The following is a 21,874-nucleotide window of genomic DNA, read 5'->3' on the forward strand; positions in this document are numbered from 1 at the left end:
CAGTAAATCTATTGTTATATTATTTCTCTCACTATTCACTTTAATCAAGCAGAAAATTGAATATATTCAAAGGCATAAATTTGAGGATTCATTTCATAGTATTCTTAATTAGCAAGATAGCAATAGAAATGAAGTTTCTGATTAGCTTATGCTGGTCTCCATCGCATTGAATATATTGTTTGGAGTTGTTTCATTAGGAAAGCTTAAGCAAGACATATATACTGAGGACTGAAAATTTAGACCGTGTAGTCTGCATGGTATGTACACAGATGCATTAACGTCTAATTACCAGAGTAGTTGGACTAATCCGTTTAACTAGTCCAAAGTACTGAAGTGTGAACTATGTATAAACTACAATAACAGGTTATTTCTAAAGTTATTTTATTCAATCATTGACAGTTCAACAACTCGAAGCAAATATTACTAATCATACTCAAAAAAAATTTATTCTATTCATTAGCTTTCAGATTTATTCCAGCATGTGAATTTGCTATATGTCTGTCTTACATATGTGTGCTGCTTTCTAGACAATAAATCACTGATGGATCTAAAATATTAGATTGAGACCTGAATCAATATTTTTGACTCTTAAACATCTCTTTTATTTATTTTTCTTCCATTACATTTGTAGAATCTCACAATTCCTCTCGTCTTCCTTTAAATCACGTCTTGGTACATCACTGCTCTCAAAACTAGTCGTGCGTAATGCGAGACGGCTTCCATTCTTCTTCAAAGCAATACCCATTGCAGCTTCTTTGCCGCACGTGTGATAGCTTTGAGTACCTTCGTTTATTGACTTGATGGAAAGGAAAAAGGTCTTTTCATGGATAAAGCTATCAAATGTTGTCATTAATCAAAAAAAGTATATTTTAGAATAAAGTAAAATTAGCCAATATTTGAAAATAAATTAAGGTAGAAAATATTTTTCATCATCTGCCACTTGCAAGCGTTTGAAAATTAATTTCATTTCTCTAAGTTGATAATACGTTTTTAATAAAAACATCTCAAGTATTTAATATAGAAGTTTCTCTCTTTCGTCGAATAATTCTCAGTAAAATAAACTTCTTGTTATATTTTTTTCAATTTAAAACAATTATTTAACTCGTTAAAGAGACTGTAATAAAGTGAGAATTTGTTAAAGACACTCATGTGATCATCTTGCTCTTTGGTATAACATTTCTTGATAAAAAATATCTTTAAAATAACGTGAAGATGTAGCAAATGATTTAAGTGAGCATGAATAAAGGTGTAGTTACTCTCGACTTTGCCATATACCTTCTATATTTTCTCATTATACGAAAGGATGTTGGAGAATCCATTTAAAAACAACGAGAAGCTCATCTACTTTTCTTTACCTCGGTTCAAATTTATGTATATATAAAAGTACCCATACTATATTTTCTAGTAGCTATTTTAAGTCTTTTCCCTTACAAATTCAAAATATATTATGCTAACGATGAAAGTTTTATTTTCAATTCTGTTTCAAATGTAAAATAATAGTACCTCTGTTGCTTTGAACATCTCTTTTAATACTTGTAAGTCAAAGTTAAGATATATAAAATTATTCATGTACAAAAAATGCTGAATTAATCCACTTTGATTGAGGTAAATGTAGCCATGGGAAATAAATCAAGTCTATTTGATTCTAATATGAGCATCATACAACTATTACGTTCATAAAGCAACATAAATTCTCAGGTGAAGTATTAAATGATTGAAACAGTTATATGCATTTCGTGTTGCCATATACTATGAGTAAATTAGCGTATAAACGTAAACATGCTGCAGCAAAGGCCACGATGTAAATAGATAATCCTCGTTAATGTACGGTCGGTCAACCACGATAAAATGTTATATGTATTTATAGAATTGCACAAATAAATAATATTATAAAAAATGACACAGTAACTCAGGAGCACTTTGAAAAGTACATCATAATTAAATTTAACATTAATTAAAAGTCACATTCAATGATAAAAAAAATTATTAAGTAATAATTTAACAGGAATGAATGAAGAGTTTGACAACTATTGGTAATAGAATTTTTCTAATTCAGTCAAGTCAAATTAATTAACAAAATGTTTTCATCACCTCTGATACAATATTTTTTAATTACTAGCACAAAAAGACCTTAATGTTATTATTGAGAAGAGACGGACCTTCGATTTTCTAATGATTTGATAAGCTACCACCAAATCAATAATAATTTCCTTCAATAAAAGTAAAAAGGTCAGAAAATTAACTTAAAATTTAATCTAATATTTTCTCGATGAAATGCAGTTAATGTAATAATGATCTTGTAATGAAAAGTACTTTTGAAGCAGTTTTATAAATTTTAAGGGTTGTGTCGTTATTTGAATTTTTTATTTAAATGAATGACTACCATTTGTAATTAGATTTTGACTATAAAAAAAATTGCCAGTACATTTTATTCTTATTGTGAGCTTTTGAATCGAAAAATATAAAATGAGAATAGTTAAAAAATAAAGTACTGGTGTAAAAATAATAGTTGGAAGCTTTAAAAAAAAATCGAAGTAAACAGAAAAATAAAAATAAAATGGTTGATAAGAGAAGAAATGAGCTCTCATATTTTTCGTAATATCTGTAAAAATATTTCGAGTCAATAAACAGAATGGACCATTTGAAATATTTTATAAAGTCTGTAATTTCTCCATTTTTTTAACTGTATCTTTGGAAAAAAATATTCTAACTTATCTCAAAAATTCTTCGAATCAATCCTTTCAATTTCCAAGCGTAAAGTTCTCTAAACTAGTACAGTTGTTGATGGAATCGAAGAAAATTATTCTGTAATATACTGTTAGCATTTCTCTTGAAAAACACATAAACGAATGTAACGAGAGCACTATAAAGATAGTGAAACATTTTTTTTTTATGCTTGAAAAATAAATGTCAATAAAATACATTTTCCTTACCTCCATGAAAGGAGTTGCAACGATGAGGCGTGTATGTACCATTTTGTCCTTCCATACAGTGACTCGGAGTATAATAATGTATAGGGGTGTGTGGAGTACAGTGGCTTGGGGTAGTTATGTGTATCGGATGACAGTGTAAACATCGCCTGGGTGTCTCTGGTATCTAAAAAACAACGATTTTTTGTTAAAAAAAAAGAAATAAATAGAATAAAAATAAACTAGAAAGGAGAATAATGGAAGTTGATATTACGATGAAAATTTTACCGAAATAGACAAGAATAATGAGAAAATAATAGACGGAAATTATTTATTACCATTTAAGTAGGCATGGTGGAAAGTGATGAGTAAAGTAAAAAGTTACGAAAAATTTAATATTAAAGAAAGTATCCTTTTATAGATTAAAAGTTTCACAAGTATATCAGGTTAAAGGACCGAGAAATTATAAAGTAGGCAAAGATGAAGTATCATGCTTGGACTTTTTTGAATGCTTGAAGTCATTATGGCCATTTTAATAAACACTTAAACTTTTGACAAAAAGATATTTAAGATCAACGTTTGATTGAACTCTTTTTGTGTCCCAAAAAGGTAATGACTTTTGAATTTAATTGAAAAATATTTTTTTAAATAACAACACGTTATCAAAGCTATCAAAAATACTATTCTACATATATATATATATATAGAAGGTAACCAAATTTAAAGTTGAAAATATTTTAACGTTTAAATAGAATTTTTATATTTGCAGAAAAAATAATATCTGTATTACTAATCGAATGAAAAAAAATATTAGGTATTTTTGAAACAAATATTATAGAATAGAGCTTGAATTAGAGCTTTTCATATTAATACTCAAAGGCTAATCGAATTAACTCTTAATGAAGAAATAGATGATTCAATTAAACATGAAACATAATTACGATTGCTAATCTAATAATAATTGCTGTTGTAATACTCAACGTAATTATTCATATTAATTTTATAAATTTATTCATCCATTATGATTATATTATAAAAAGCAATATTGATCCGAAACAATAGGAATATTTGAAGACGTGGTTTGAAAATTATTTCAAAATGGTTTCCAATATTCTCTTAAATGTCAAATTGAATTACAGACAGTAGTCAATATTTTTCTCTTCCAATTAACCCCATCGCTTTCAAATACCTACTCTCCACAACATCCGTGAAAACATTTGATGAATTAGGAATTTTTTTATACAACTGAGAATACAATAGAGAATCTAAAAAAAATCAAATCAATTCTTGCAAAAAATAGAGTCCATTTTTTTCTGACACATTTAAAATATATTTTCCATCAGAAAAAAAAATTCTATAGAATATCGATGAAAGCAAAGAGAATAAATTGAATAAAATAAATGTACTATTACAGATAAGAATGAAAGATAATAAAAATCAGGTGTCAATGGGTAAATTGGTAATTAATAGAATTAGAGTAAATTACCTGAGAATGTTGAGATCGAAGAGAGCGAATTGATCCCGTGGGGTGAAGAGAGGGTACACTGCCACTAAAGCTCATAGCAGAATTTCTACAACCACCAGCGGGTGTCGACCAACCACCTCGTACCCCCGGTGGACCACCCCACCCTACATTTGTTCCCCCACACTCGTCTAACATCTTCACTGCCTTAAGTGCGACATTAGAACTACTTTATTACTTCCGTAATGATTTTTCTTTACTACCCACATTCGTTTGCTAATCGAATACCGTAAAAATCTTTGAACGTTGTACTTTCTCCATTTTCTTTTCTTCTCGATCATCTTCATTCACTTTATGACTTACAGTGCTTTATTATCACTGCATTCTCGTTTGCAGTTGATTAAATTTTTCTACTTCGTTTTTGATTCATTCAATCACGAATTCTGCTTTCCTCTGCATCATTTAACGTCGACAGCTGCAATAAAAAAAAGAAAAAATATTTTAGTCTGCTTAATAGAAAAACGATAGATTTCAATGTGTATGCAATATTTTATAAAATATCGAGGTTGAATTCATTCTGATGGTAAATATTATCACTTATAGTATATTTGAATTATTCAGTAGACATTTATCAATTATTGATTTATTAAGTGTATTGTACAACATTATTAATTCATCTCAATATAAAAATGTTAATAATATACGAAATAACGTGCAATATGGTTTTGTAACTATTAGAAACTTTTCAATTGAGTGAAGTTGAATGAAAAAATATTTAAAATATTTTTCCAGTATTTTACACTTCATTCTTGTTAATTTGAATAACCACATACTTTAAAAAAAATCTAGAATTTTTTTTGTGAGCTTAAAAAAAATTAAAACTATCACAGTAGCAGACTTTTGATCTGTCATAGTTTCAGAATATTTTTTTTAACATTTAAATGTAAAAAAATAAATCTTTTCTTTAATGGTAAAAGTCAGTGTGCTCATACATCATAGTGAATTGGATGACACGTCAAATTTTCTCTATTTTCTTTTTTTTCCTTGTTAAAAGTTAGTTTAAACATGACACTGTAAGCTTTGGACATTTGTTGGCAAAAGTTGTACACCATCGAATACTTAATATGTATGAAGCATCCAACAGAAACGAAATCAAGCAGAACTACTAGTGTCAGGAAGCGTAAAGAGATTTATCTCCAAGCATTATATGATACTTTTTCATAATTCTGCTGTGACTTGCGATATTTTTTACCTCGCTATCGTTTCGAGAGATTGATTTTTTTTATTATTATAACCTCTAAAATATCCAGAATATCCCTCATTTCTTATTTCTGCATTGAATAAATGAATCATTACACACTATCGACAGAAATTTAATTCTCGGAAATTCAGTGATAAGCAAAAAACTTGCACAATTATGTAAATACTTACTTTCAATTTAGATTCATTCATTAAAAATGCTATCCATTTTGAGGGAAGATAAATGATTGGAGTAAAAAATTCTTGAATGATAATTGTTGCTACACTTTGATTGATGGTTCAGTTTCTGAAGCACTTGGTCTATAGTTTGTCCATGAATTGATAGTAATACATTTTCCTGTTGATTTAAGCCCTTCTATTCATACCAACTGCTTCAATTTTGGCTGTACTGCTAAATAACTCTATTCAAGAGAGTCTGAACAAAATAATCCCCAAATACAAAAGCTCACCATAAAAATAATAACCCCTAAAAAAAACTTGCTCTGAGATTAGGTTTTTAAAAAGTTATTTGTATGTTTTTCATTTTGGAAAGAGATTGTTTCATAAAAGTACCTAATTTTCCCCCAGGTATTGATTTTCTAAAATGTCTGAATAACTTTGTGATGTTTCTAGATAGTGTAAAACTCTATAAGAGGATTGATGGGTAAAAAGTAATGTTTCAAGAGTTTTAATAGAGAATCCCAAGATCTGCCAGATCAAGAACTTTCACCAACCTGTCTAGATTCCAAGACCATTTATTTAACTAAGAAAAATTTTCAAAGTCATTTTTCATGTTTTTACCAGAAAAATTTCTTCTGTTAAATATCTTTAATATCTATTTCGTGATAATTTATTCTTGAAAAGTTATTGGAGCAATTTTCACTGAAACTTTTATTTGAAAAAAATATCTTTGATAACATTCAATAAAATAAACAAAAATAATCTCAACTATTGTTGGAATTTTTTTAGAAAGTTTGTTTAGAAACAATTAATGTTTCTAATTTTGCAAACTTCATCATTGTTTAAAAAAAAATAGATAAATAAAACTATCTTTAATACATAAAAGGTATAAATAATCTGATCAACGTGGCGTCTAAGCTCGGGCAATATCAGGATTTTCTCCTTTAGCCTGTAAACCCACCGGATATGAAGTTGTGGAAGAGAAAAGGATTCTATATGCGCCCTTCAAAAGCAGTAGTTTCATCGTAGGGATAGAAAGGGTCAAGAAAAATAAGTCGAGGCGTAGGTACTAAAAGACGCATCATCGATAATCCTTCTAGATTAAATCCACCTACGATGCAGACTATATTGAGCAGAAAAAAGCTCAATTCTTTTTAAAATATTCTTTCCACTTGAATTTTTTGTTGAAATCATTCTCATCTATTGCCATAAATAAACACATTAGATCTTCAAAATGTTAGCAAGTAAATAAATTTCATGGTATAATATAATTCCAACAATTTCGTTTATATTTTTATAACATAACAGTAAAACTTTCTTCTAGAATTATTATGAGACTATCAGTATGCAATGAAAAAAATTTCCTTAGATAAAATATTTCATTGAAATATGTCACGTTCTTGTAATATCGAATCACGTTTTGCTGAAATAAAGTTAAATATTACAGAAAAGCTAGTAATTTGAGTAAATAACAAGATAAGCATAGGAATAAAAAAGATGAAAAATTGTTATATTATAAATAATACCTCAAATGTGTCTATTAATTTTGTAAAAGAAGTTCATAGTCTAATGAACTTGAGCTGTTTTTACCACCGGTTGAATAATTGTTTGTTCATAAAAATTTTGCCACAAAGAATATTATGTGCGGGACACTTTCAAGCTATAAAACCAATGGCTTCACCGGAAATAAACCATTTTCAAAGCAGCAGTATATATCCACTAGATATATTCAACGGAAATAACTTTGACAACTGGTTTATAAAAAAAGAAGAAGATACGATATAGAACAAAACGAGGTCTCGTCATCGTTAAAGTTTTGTATGAGCTTTTTTTCTAACTGTCGTTCTATTGATTCACCTTGCAATCATCCGAGCAATCCGCTTTTTTCAAGCATATCCTGTCTCGTGATTCATCTGTTGATGAACAAATGAAGGTGGATATAAAATTGCAAATCCCATTCTTAATTCATGCTTTTAATTCTTCTTAAAATCTCATCTAAATGTCTCATGTGTTTTCCTGAATTTTTTCTTCAACAAAAAGCCATCTGCCTTTGTCTCGTTTCAATGAAAGAGTGACTAATTCATGCTTCTTTGGTCAAAAGAAAGAAAAATTGATTTTTTTCCACAAGAAAATAAGGGGATGCGTGAGATTATTGACTCCCCTCTTATATAAATTAATAGCAATTTATGTAGTAAAAGATGTATTAATGTTTCTTTTCAGTATAATTCCAACTTTGTAAAACTTTTCTCCGTTCATTTTGCTCCAATAATCATCGATGAGATTTCTGCTTCTTATGTCACTGGTTATAATATATAATACACTACGATATAAGCGTTAAAACTTTTGTTCTTGTCTAAGCTATCGAAAAGCCTTGTGGAATATCGATTTGTGAGATAAATGTTGAGAAAAAGTTTTTCTCGACTTCTTTTTTTTTCGATATCCATAAAAGCTATATTCAAACTATATTATTTCACTTCAGAAACATATATTAACCCTTGGTTTAATTTCAGAAAATAATCCAATAAAAAATATATTTGCGACATTTGTAATTTCGTTTCTCCTAAATTTCACAAATTCTTATAAAGAAGGCCATTTATTCCTATCGACAAACATCAGAGAAAAAATAAACTACCCTAATTTTTATTCATAAAAACATTTAGATAAAAAAAAACAAAAATTATAGTATTAAAAATAGAATTTGTTTTCCTTGAAGTACTTTGATTGAGATTGATTTTTTCTTAACATTTTTTTTGCTATATAAGAATTAAAGATCATTAAAAAATAATACGTTTGTTTCAATAATCTTTCATTCTAATTTTAACGTACTCTTTTATGGAATAGGCATTAATTTGTTTATGTTTTTCGAAGTAATTAAAGACAAATTAATTAATATACAAAAAGCTAGTGTGTATATTTAATAAAAAATATTATTTATATTTCAACAGGCCCTGGATCTTTTTTTTGATATAGCCCGAAGTGATCGAAATACCTTAAGCAAAGAACTATGTGAATAATTTTTTTCAATTAAAGAAATCATAATAAACTTTTGCAAAATTGAAGATCAAAGTGGGAAGAAATTTGCGAATAAAAGATTTCTGATCTAATTTTGGAATAAAATAAAAATTTTTTTTTCTTCTAAAACTTCTTTTCATAAAGACTTTCTGTTCAATACCCGCGATATGATTCTTCTAAGATCAAATGTAAAGAAGATAATGTAGAAATTCCGGTATGAGCTTTTTGAATGAAGGTGTATTATTGATTTCATCTCACACAAGTCTCCCTACTCCAGCCCTACGCTCCTTTCTGTATACCTTCAGTATTTCCCCGTCACCTCCACCTCTCTGCTTTCTCTATTCTCTTGCTCTCTGCATCCATGTTCTATTCCCTCGCTGTTGCTCGGGCTGCCAGCAGCCGGGAAACCCCGGGACCTATTGCTCTATATATGTCTAAACTCTTGGTCCAACTCAACCGCTGTTGCGCACTTGAAAAACTAAATTAAACGGTAGAACATCATGTTGAAAACTAATCTATTCATTTACTGATATAAATTAACATTCAAAAGCTTTCGTCACAACTTTCAATCTGATCTTTTGATTTTTACTGATAAATCTCGAAATCGATTTGAAAATCTAGAAACTCGTGTGGAAATCAGTTAATACCTCTCAACGATCAGTCATTCATGTGGCAACAGCGTGGAATGGATGTAACAGGTTATATCAAGAGATTTACACGTCTAGTGTACGATAAATCGATCGTGCTGCCTTCAAAATATGGAAAAAAGGTTTAAAAAAAAAAGTGTTATAGGAACCTAGATAATCGCGGGAGTATAAACCGTGTTGAATGGTTTTGTTTTTCTCACCTACTTTTTATTTTGCTTTCTTCTTCTACTTTTATTGATCATTTTTATACCAATTTAAAACATCTCGTAATTATCCTGTGTTTTTTGCTCACTTTTTTACCCTTAATTACCTACATAGAACACAAATAAAAATCATTTTCAAGCAATAAAAATTTCTCACGTGTACAAGTTGCTTTCTTATAGTGCACTATAAATTTTATCATTCTCTTTACAATTACTTTTTCGATATTAAAAGTATTTTTTTTTTGCTTTCTTCAGAATTGCGTTAGTGGCTTAGGGTTGAGTCGTTATTTAAGATAATTATCCCATTATTGGTATCATAAAGATAAAATGGTAATTTTTGTTTAATCGATTAGGTATTCTTAATTACCAATGAATATTAAGTTCGACCAGTTTTATAGCTTGTGGATAAGTCACGTAGAATGTAAAGTAAGTAATTGGAGATATATTACAAAAGTTGAAGGTAATATTAAATAAGAGATGTGAAGTAAACTTTGTAAGGTCGAGAGAACTTGTGGTTGGTCACCACGATTGAGTTCTTACTTGTTCGCTTAGTCTTTACAGTTACAACGACTTCAGCAACCACCAGCTTGTTCCAAGCATGATGAAGACTACATAGTGCTCGGGTACATAATGAGGAACAAGATGTTCTATTTATACATGGATGAGCTTCTCGAATTTTGTATAATGGAACCAATAAAGAATGGATAATTATCAAAACTTTGTACATTTTTTTTAATAACTACGACTATGGAAGTTAATACATAAACTTTTATAGCAAAATGTATATTTATTTAACGTGAATAAATAAACTTGATAAACAGAAAACTTTTAATTATTTTATCAATAATGATGAAAGATATTTCATTACGATTGTAGAGTTTAAATATATTATGTGCAATATAGCAATTGTCTCGATTTTCGCGATAATTAATTGTAATTACTTGAGTATATATTATAACTCTGCATAAAATTCGTAATTACCTCATTTCACTAGTGATAATCACGAGCATTTGAATTTTTGTCTTACTCTCTTGTTTATTGCATTTAAAATCTAATTAAAATTAATGTTGATTAGAGCTATTTAAATCTGAAATTCTTTTTATCCAGTCAAGTATGATTAAAATTTCTATCTTTTCATTTGGTACGGTAATTTTAATTTTAAAGAATATTTACTTTGTGTCTGTTCATAGTTCTTCGAGATTTTGTGAATTTTTAGGTTTTCCTTTGTTTTCGAAAAGTTCAAAAAAAAAAAAAAAAATTTACACTCCAATTTATCAAAAAGTGTATTTGAAAATTTACTTTTACTTTCAAAAATTTTATAAATTTGTTAAAAAATTTTCATCGGTTTTAATTTTTTCTAAATATACACAGACAATTAGTGATAGTATTGGAACTGTTGATACATTTTTTGGATATTTGAAAAAAAAAGCAGAAGAAGAAGAGCAGAGGAAAAAAATTCTTCAACAGAATTATTGTTATAATTAATAATAGAATAGATATGATATCAATATAAAAATAACATCAAAATTGGTTGATTTCTATTTTTCATTATCATTTATCAATAATAATAATGATAATAAGAGTAATAATAATAATAGAACGATGATAAAATAGGTCGAAGAAAGATAATAAAAATACCGATATTTTCCTGGATTTCACGTTACAAAGAGAACAAAGCGTCAAATGTAGACTAAATAGACCAGATTCCTATAGGCATTTGTTCTGCCCTAAATGTTCTACTAATAGTTAGACGCATATAAAAGGAATCAATGGAATTAAAATTAATAAACTTAAAATATATTTGCTCGTTTATAAAAAAAGGCAATAAAACATGTCTAACCACTTCGTAGACAGTTCTACTTAACATTGCTTATGTTTCTCTAAGTTCAAGTATACTAGGACGGTAGCAAGATGTTGTTCTAAGATGTTACTCAGCCAAGAAAGCTTACGTGAGAAGAAAATGAGAGGAGAATTTGACGATTCAAGCAACAGGTGCTGAAGAAGCTTATAGAAAACACTAACACCGAGTCATCGTTTCTCTAAATAATTAATAACGGTACGGAGTTTAGATAATTGTTGATTCATTCAAACTAAAAGGGTATACTCATCAATACAAACTATGTCAAACTCAGATTGTCTATAAAGTTTATTGGAATACTTTGAGCAAAAGTTTTAAAAGTTGTTCAAGCAGAAAAATACTATGTTTTTGATTATTTTAAGTTGAATTCATTCTCACTAAAGCTTGAAAAATTTTTAAACTTTTTTATTCCATGTTTTCTTTAGTTTTTAATAAAACAGAATCAATTTGGAAAATGTTTCTACTCCAATTTATTTTTTTTTCGACTATTAACAATGTTTGATCAATAAAAAGACAATATTCAACTACTTATTCTAGATCAATTCAAATCATTTCTGACTTCAAAACAATGATCAATTATTAAATTTCTACTCAGCAAAAGCTTTTCAAAGGTATTTTTTAACTCTAAAAATAATAATATGTAAATAAAGAAAACATATGTTTACAAAAAAACTCAAACTATTTTATATTCTCTATTTGAATTTAATACAGGCCGTTTACTCAATTACAATGTTAACGCACAAACAGGTTAGCTTCCAACGTAGAAAATGACAGAGAGATATAGGAGCAAACGATCCTTTGTAAATCCTACCACGAAAAGCCACAAGAACAGAGAGAATCGGAAACAAAGTTTCTAATCGGGTTTGAAGTTGGATTCGAGTACTGACCTCGACTTGTGCTTGTAGATCTCGATTCGTCGATACATATGTTACAACGATATATATTATTAAACAATTTTGAATAATAGGAAAATCTCCCTGAGGCAAGCTATATCGGATATGATTGTTAAATACATGTCTAAATACATTAACGATAAAACATACCCACCGGAGTGTACAATAAAGCCGCCATATAATATCTTCATTAGCAACCATTCATGTATATTGTTAATCTACTCAATTATTTTGAACAACCAACTGAGCTCCAGAAAAAAAGCAAGACAAAAAAAAGAAAAACAATCGATCGAAAAATGGAAGAAAGCTCATTACGAGACAAAGCTGAAAGGTTGGAGGAAACCGTTGGAGACAATTGATTGAAGAGTTCAAAGAATCTAATTAAGTGATCGAAAGCAATGATAGACTTGAAGGAAATAAATAGGATAAAAAAAGTTGGTGACAAGTAATTATAAATAAGAAATAGAACGAATTGTATGAAATAGATTGATTTATGAAACTGCGATGTATCTTCAGGAAAGTCAACATCCTGAAAGTGTCAAAGCTTTCATGAGATACCGCAAAGTCCCTCATTGAATTACCATTTGATATTGGAATCACATAAATCTTGTCGACACCGGAAAGTCCTGGTGATGCCATCGATGGCCCCCAAATCACATAAAAAAGATACAGGTGCCGCAAACGTGTTGCCAATACAATCATCACTAACACAGTAATCGTAAATGATATTCGCTGCTCTATATTTGAATAATAAACAAGTTCATATGGAGAACAGCAAAAGCAGCTTTGGAGCTTGTCTATTGTTATTCTGCTCGATTATTCTGTTGTTTTACTGCGTTATTGATTGATGAACTAGTCAGCCTTTGTTTTCTTTCTTAAACACCGAACTCTTGCCAAGAAAATTAATTAAACTGTATATATGACAAAATCATGTTCACGTTTTATTAGAATACGGTTTTAAAATTTAATTAAAGGATTATTATTTATTTGCTAATGATTAAATTGTGTCAATGAAGAGTGGTAACAATTTTAAAGGTTACTCAGTTAATTATCACATTGTTATATGAAGATATTACATACAGTTGAATATATGCATTACTTTCCATTACATGTATGTACAATTATTGGAAAAATAAATTAATGGATTGAATATTTTTGTAAAAAGACTCAGTTTAGATTCATTTAATCGGAATTCAATTTTGGTAAAATAGCATATACATTTAAAATGTAATTTTAAAATTTTTATTATTTCTTTTGGGATTACATTGTTTGTATGAACCAGAGTTTATATTGTTTTAAATAAACATTTTATTGTTTATCACCATGCTTGAATACACAGATATTTTTTGTATCAGAAGTATTTTTCATCCGAACATGTTTTGTCGAGCATATTTTTCATTCAGGATATTATATTTTCAGAAAATTCTTGTAGAATATTTTACATATGAACGAAATCTGAACCTTTTCTATAATTATTATTATTATTATTATTATTATTATTATCATTATCATCATGATTATTCAATATTGATATTGCTGTTGATAATGAGGAATTAAAAGTTTTGCTTTAAATATATTGAAATCATTATACCCAATGCTTCGAGCACCACATTAATTCCTTTATTAATTATTAAAACAGTTTAACATTTAATTGATTAAATCCCACCACTTCATCAGTCATTTTTTTGCTCATTTTAATTCAGGCTGACAGCGCTATACAAATTCTGAACGACACAATAAAACATAACAAAAAGTGGTTTCATGTTTTTGCTGGTTACTACCTTTTCCAGTACTAAACAAAATTGTGTTTTCGTAATGTAGAGTCACAAAATAATGAACCTCTCACTTTCCTTTCTGGAAGTCTGATACCAAGTAGTAAGAAATTCAATTATCAGTCAATCTTGCAGGTAATGCAAGTCGTGTTTGCTATTACGAGCTTTACATTTACGAAGATGGAAAAGGGATCTTATCTCGACTCAAGAGTTGTTAGGACCATCTTGATTACATGTTAACTCACTTGATCTCATCGACAAATTCACTTTCCAACTCCATCAAGCTCAACAACTATTTATGTTGGGTTTCGACGTTTTGTCAAGCTTCTTGAGAATATCACCTTGAATAGATTTTCTCACGCATTGGATGTTAGCCATGAATATCCTCAAGGCTTATCTTAATATACGTGTCTGCTCCTATTCAGTAAAATGAATAGAAACACTCATGCGATGATAATCAATAGTATCTTCAACTCATGCATCCTGGTGTATGCCATGAATTGTAGTTTAACTAATTACTGAATGAATTTATTTGACAAATTGATCATTCATCTAGATGATAATTATCTATTGAAACTATTTATTGGAGTGTGAAATATTGAAATTTCTCTTAATCAATAAGTAAAGGATCAAGAAACTAATCAATGATTGTTATATTGATCCCTTAACTTATTGATAAGGGACAAAATTATTCAAGGAGATTCATCATCAACTTGAGCTCTAGAATTTCAATGAAGACACAGATAATTATTTTAAAATCATTTAAATTTAATAACACAAAAAGAATGTTAACTATTGTGGAATTTTTCTTAAAATGCTTGTTTATTATCTTCATGAATTATTCTTCAGAAAATTAATTCTTTATTCATCTAAGACAAATATTTACTCAAAACAATGTTTATTGTATTAGAATGGTTTTTTTTTCGTTTCCCAGGGTTATCAATATTCATAAACCCGAGAGAGTACAATAAATTTGTGTATAAAATCCAACAGAGTATTCATAAATATAATAAAAAAATTTTAAATCTCATTTTTAATAAAACCAAAAGCATTTCGATTATTAATAATTATCCCATCATAAACAGCTTATTCATTATTATAATGCATATGTTTTTCGCATACATTTCAATAATTTAGAGCTACTACAGTGTGATAAAAACATCATTATTATTTTGTATTTTACTTGGGATAATGATACAGAAAATAGATGAAAAAAAAATAATGAATGCATTGGTAACAGCAGAATCTGCTATTCATGAATATCTTTTTAAAGGTTTCTTCGATGATTTGTTCAGTTGTTATAAATATGATTATATCGACTTAAAAAATGTTCATTTTTATAGAAAATAATCATGATATATATTATGCCTTGATCTATTTTCATCATAATAATTAATTTTTCCTGAATAGTATATTGTCCACCTCAATTTCCATTGTTGCATTTAATTAATGAGCTCTCTCTCTCTCATTAAACCATCTATTGATAAACCTAAAATTGGTTACTTGGAATATAAAATAAATCCTTATTAATAGAATCGATTTAGTGTTATATTCTTCAATCATACTTCGTCTATAATGATCATAATAATTAATGGATATTTCTAGGACTACATATTTTACTTCAACTTCTATTGTTGCATTTAATCAACGAGTTCTCCTTTGATTGAAATCATTTATTGGCAAACTTAAAATTGGCTTCTCTGAATATTTAATGAACTTCACTTAATAGAATCGATTTTATGATTTTCGTCAAGTCGTATTACATAGATATATCACAACATGATATCCTAGTAAAAATATTTTTTTAAAAAATGTTGTGTCTGATTTACCATAATCCAGTGTATTTTGCTTATTCTGTCAAAATAAAGCGTGAAAAATCTGTTGGAATATATTGAAGTCTAACATTTGTTCCAGTTTTTGTTTCCACGTTGATCGTTTTTGATCATTTCACTATTGAATATTTTTATTTAATAGTAATTAAAGAGAACATGTTTAATTTTATATTTTCTGCTTCAGTTTTTCCATATTTATCTATAAAATGATCTTTTTATTGCGTTGTTTACTGTGGAATCTGAAATTAACTACTTCAAACATCAATAGCATAAAAAAAAATGGCTAATTTCATGAAAAAGTAATGACTTTTAAAAAAGCCAGATGTTTATTAAAAATCAATGTTGATGTCTGAAATAACATTTTGACGTTGCTGAATATTCTGATGAAAAATGAATCATCAGAGACCAAGATCAAGTCAAAGGTTAATTTAATTAATAAAGACCACAATTTATAGCCGGATGTTAATTTTGGTACTGAATGAGAAATAATAGTTACTTTTTGGAGATCAGAAGATCATGTCGTTAAATCCGATGATATAATCGTTATGTCCACATAAAATTTATGTTGTATAATTAATGGTGATCTTAGTAATTGCTGAGTTTGCTTTTTAGAAACCGGAAATGAATCACTGACGACTTGCTCTCGCCTTTACTGAATAAAATTTATTTCCCGACTTATCCTGCGTTCATCCTACCTTTCGTATATCTTTTTGAGCACAAAATCATGAATAACATTCATGAATCATTGATAACTTTTCATTTAAATATTTTCAAATAAATTGTTGGGCTATTTTTATCTTTACATTCAAAACAATATTTCAAACACATTAACAAAAAAATTCGTCCAACTGATTAATTGATTAAATAATAAAAATATTCAATCTGAACACAATGTTGACAATAAGTCCTCATATAAATGAGTTTCGAACATAAATAAAAAATAAGAATAAAAATAAAATCTAGGTTAATTACACCGGGACTTAATGATTCTAAAGACTACCCTTTTATTTCAACTAAAGTTCTCAAAGAGTCTTTCATCACTGGAAAGTCTGTGTGAAGATAAAGTATATTGTAAAGTCAAAAACCTTAACGTCAGCAGACGTCGCAGCGAATCGACTGCTCTATTATTCTCGCACGTCTCATTTCACGTCAAATACACCCCGTGATAAGCTTGACGTTATCGACTATGCTTGGCAACTCTACACCGAAACACCAGTTGTCATGTTTTCTTGATACCAGTGATACTATCCGAGTTAAAAAAAAAACCGCTCAAATTCATCTATAAGCTGTACTGAGTCAAATGTATTTTCTAGGTTGACAGACGATTCACCAAATGCATGAACACACTGATCATAACTTTTTGAGGGATATAAATATTGGAGAAAAATATTGTGAAACATATAAAAATCTTTCAGAGATGATTTATTAATGGAATTAGGTGTGAATATCAAAACTTTATTTGGAATAATATCAGCAAGTTGTGATAAAATGTCTTTCAAACAGATCGTTGGAGAAATTCATGAGCTTCTATTAGTGTATGAAAAGTAGTTTAGCATAAACAACTTTGATGTGAAGATAATCTGTCATATTCATGGAAATTTGGAAGTGTATTAGTTAATAATTCAGCATATCGAATAAACTTTTCAATAGTATGATAAATTATACATAAAAAACATATTTCGAGTGATCTATGATCACTGATGAAAACAGTATTTAAGAAACATTTGAAAAAAACGAATCGAAAATAGTGGTGAAAAAAAAATCAGCACATGTAAAATTTTTAAATGAGAGTAATTACTCAGTAAAAAATTTCAAAGAAAGAAAAATTAAACCCATACAAATAAAACTTCGTTTTGCCTTTTGTGCTTTAACTCATGTTTTATTATGTAAAATGAGACAAAACGAGATGGTTCAAAACTTCTAGAATAATTGAAATAACTTTATGATCTCTCAAAAAAGTTATTCGAGCTCGTGTTTCACCAAGGTACATAGATAAATACAGACATGTTTCGTACATATATATACATGTCTCAGCAGACTTATGAAGAGAAATCTCAGATCATTATCTAGGTAACGAAATATATTGTCCTAACGAGACCATTATTTTCACCAAAACTTTTAAATAATAAACATCACCAGAAAAATCATTTTTCATCATCAATTTTACTCTTTTTTGGAAAATTAAAATAACAATTAGACTGTGAATAATAATTGATTCCATTTCAATGGGGTGCCAGGTAAAATAATTATTCCAAGGATTTAGCAAGTTACGGTGACAATTGAGTTACAGGAATCGATTTTCACTACAGAAACTGTGCTCAGTACAACAACAATTCCCGATGCAGTCTAGTTAATCGAAATTTTTGGAATTCTCTTTCCCCTTCGTTCGATAAAAGTCCCACCACAAAAATCGCATTATATGGCCTTCGTCGTTTATTAAATTTTCAAATGAAATTTTTCCCAATTGATTTTTTCCAAGATGACACCATAAATATTTTTCAACTTTACTCCAGCAATAAATTACTGAATGAAGGAGAATTTTCTATAAAACTAAAGCAATAATTACAACCATTATTTACTCTAGATCCACATAAGAAAAAAGTCATTTGAATAATTTTCCTCAATATTGAAGATGTAAGTTTCCAAACCAATATTATCACTATCAAAATTACCAACCATTATTCATTCTTTTCACTATCTCTTTTTTGGAAGATAATTAATAATGTCGATTAATATTACCCAAGGTGAATTAGATGAAGTCAATTGGAAATGGAAACTATTATTAATTTACTTACATGAAAAACGTCGCAAGTCTTTAGATCGCTAGCAGGTGTTCCCAAGCCGTCCCGTGAATCCACAAAATATTGGAAATACATTAAATCTTCATATGGCTCACGTACGTAGTCTGCGCTATTTTGTCCAACTGCTTCCTTTCATAGTGGAGCTGTACATACATATATATTTATGTAATTCAATTAGCCTTTAAAAAAAGTTCATATGGACTTGAATTGAAGTAATAAAACACAATATTTTCGACAACTATTTATTTGACTTATGCTTCTAAAAATAAAAAAAAAATACAGCATTGTTTTATTTTCTACTACTTGCATACGAGTATGATAACAAATTTTATCATTTTTTTTCTATAAAAAGAAAAATACTCTTCAACTTTTAGAAGAGTGAAAATGATAACATAAAATTTTATTTTAATTTTTATTCATATTTTTTTAGCTAGCAAAAACCACAAAAAAAGTAGATAGTTATTACAACAGATTAATTATTAGATAGAAAATGAGTTTTTGGAGCCACAGAATCAACTTCAAGAAAAGTCTGTACTAGTAGAATATATTTTTTCGTGGTGAATAGAGAAAGGTGAGCATTAATTGAAATGAAATATTAAGATGACAAATTGAAATGAATCTTCTACACACGATTGTGCGGGTGAAAAGTACAGTGTTTTACAAATATAAATTTCTGCCAGCGTATGATGCGATTCTCTATTTCCCATGCGAATAATACAGAAAACCCGAAGGAAAGATGTAGGGTAGTAGCATATGAATATCCGTAGGGGAAAGACTGAAAGCACTTTCAGTATGTGACACCCTAGAGTAAAGTAGTCAAACGAAAACTTACTTTCAAAAGTTGCGCGGTAAAAAATAATGTGATAACAAGTTGAAGATACGTAGTTGATTTTTTACTAAGAATGTCTGAATAATTTTATATTCATGGTTTTATTTAATTTTTTTAATTTTTCTGTTTGTAGAAAAAATATGTATAAATATTTATGATGCTTAAAAACGAATGCAAATGCAAATTATACTGAGTAATCATAATGAATTCTGTAGAGTGCTAAAACATTTATATCAATTTTCTCGAAAGTTTTTCCAAGAGTGTTAATTGTTATTGAAATGAAAATAGAGACCTAAAGAAAATTTAGGTTAATTGGATTACAATCAATGGAAACACGTGTTCAATTATTTTGAATTAACGACAACTTTATAGAATACAACCGATTATTTGATTTTATTTTTTCTAATTATTTAAATTACAGTCATCAGAGCTTGACATTTGATGATTAGCTTGTTTTCAAGAATAATTTTTTTTTTGTCTTTGAAAATGAAAATAATTTTTTTTCAATGCAAATAAAGTCTAAAATATTTTCTGGAGCTTAGAATAGAGATAAAAAAATAAATTGAAGTCGTAGCCAATGCTGTTCAAGATCCTTCGACGAATTGGAGAAGAAAAAGATATAGAAAAACTTGAAAGTTTTGGAGAGTTTTTATTGATGATTAGAAAAAAAAATTACAAAAAATTGTTGATGGAGTGAATTGAAAGTAACTTTTCTTTTAAAAGACTTGAAAAATAATAAATTTTTGGAAATTCAACAAACCAGAATCTATTTAAAAAGTAGTAAAGACGTGATATCGTCAAATGACAATAAATCTAGATTTAGTGTCGATTATATCTGTTTTTCTTTCTCACACCTCTCTTAACATATATAAAGTCGAGCACTAAAATTTTATCGGGTGGAAATCCAACTCTATAAATGTAAACTATCAATTCCCATATTGTCTACTTTGGATTAATGATATGCAATGTTTGTCTAGAATGTCAATTTAGAATCCTCATAACACTCAAATTACCAACTTCAAATTTTTTTTCATAAAATCGTTTCAATTTTTAATGAATTTAAAAAAGTTAAGAAGCAACACAAAATGATTCCTCTCTAGAGAATATGCACAACGATTGTTCAAGGTAAAATAACTAAGTACTCATAAAATATTTTTTATCATCATATTTAACCTGTTGTTTCAATATCGTTATTATCAAAAGTAATTCAGTGTCAAGAATTTTCCATTTCACAAGTATAATTTTTTTCAATCATCAAATTACTTACTGACCTGAAAATCAATTTTTCAATCTCAAAATATACACATGAACTTGTTTTAATTTTTAGATCAACAATTTTTCGAAGTTATAAAAAAAAATTTTTATTCAAAAATGAAAATTAAAATAATTTTCAACAATACAAAATTCACTCTTAAATTATATTCTCGTGTCATTTTTAACCTGTTGTCACTACTACAACATATGAATATTCCTAGGTCCTCTGGAGAATATAAAAAATTCTACTCCACAACACAAAAGCTATCCTTGAATATAACAAGTCGTGATATAATTTTTATATACAAAATTACTGTATAATAAACAACTAACAACAAATATTCATACGAACCCTTGATGTGCAGAAGTAAATGTTTTAAAAATAATTCAAAAATTCACGTGAATTTAATTATAAAAAGAAATACAGAATTTCAAATTTTAATAAAAAAATTTTTTGTATTAAATCTTTATTTAATAACTTGGTTTTGAATATGTTCAATTTAGGTATTCTGATAACAATAAAATGAAACTTGATCACAACTCACCCGCCTAATCAGAACGAGGGCTGCCGCGCGACTGAAAGCAGCATCCCTGTGCATTCCCTTCTCCATCTTGCACCCCGCTAACTCGCCCCCACTAGCGCTTCCTCCCACTTTCTCACGCTCCCTTTTCTTTGCAATTGCTGTCGCCGTCGCCGACGGGAACCACCGAAGAGTCTATCCACCACTTTTTTTTATTTTCCTTTTTTCATCGTCATACCACATAAGTCTACCATCCACTTTAGACTCCCTTGTTCCTTCCTGTCTGACATGCATACTACAAACAACAGAAACAAATAGTAAGTATGTTGTATTCAAGTGACATTATTGCCTATACCACATTTTTCATTCAACGTCTTGATCTATAAGAATATTTTTGTCTCATCAAACATTATATTTAACATCTAGAAACCATTATACAATCCTATTAAATTCGCCATCCAT

The 21,874-nt window shown here is 28.5% G+C and overlaps 1 protein-coding gene across 5 annotated transcripts in view; it reads right to left on the minus strand.

Annotated features, from left to right (window-relative positions):
* The window catches only part of LOC118074059 (monocarboxylate transporter 4-like), a 51,915-nt gene that overhangs the window by 21,678 nt on the left and 8,363 nt on the right, over positions 1 to 21,874 (minus strand). For 2 of the 5 annotated variants that reach the window (XM_035094959.1, XM_035094958.1), the window contains exons 3-6: positions 21,437 to 21,707; positions 18,803 to 18,951; positions 4,396 to 4,846; positions 2,934 to 3,096 (exon numbers count right to left, since the gene is read on the minus strand). In XM_035094959.1, the coding sequence (XP_034950850.1) occupies positions 2,934 to 3,096; positions 4,396 to 4,569 (337 nt within the window). In that variant the 5' untranslated portion in view covers positions 4,570 to 4,846; positions 18,803 to 18,951; positions 21,437 to 21,707. Of the gene's footprint in view, positions 1 to 2,933; positions 3,097 to 4,395; positions 4,847 to 9,163; positions 9,281 to 18,802; positions 18,952 to 21,436; positions 21,708 to 21,874 lie in introns of those variants that run through there. The other 3 variants (XR_004691173.1, XR_004691175.1, XR_004691174.1) reach the window with 2 other exon arrangements.

The sequence above is a fragment of the Chelonus insularis genome, unplaced genomic scaffold, assembly GCF_013357705.1.
Source record: "Chelonus insularis isolate UGA/USDA-ARS -01 unplaced genomic scaffold, ASM1335770v1 contig_131_pilon, whole genome shotgun sequence".
In the NCBI taxonomy this organism is placed as follows: Eukaryota; Metazoa; Arthropoda; class Insecta; order Hymenoptera; family Braconidae; genus Chelonus; species Chelonus insularis.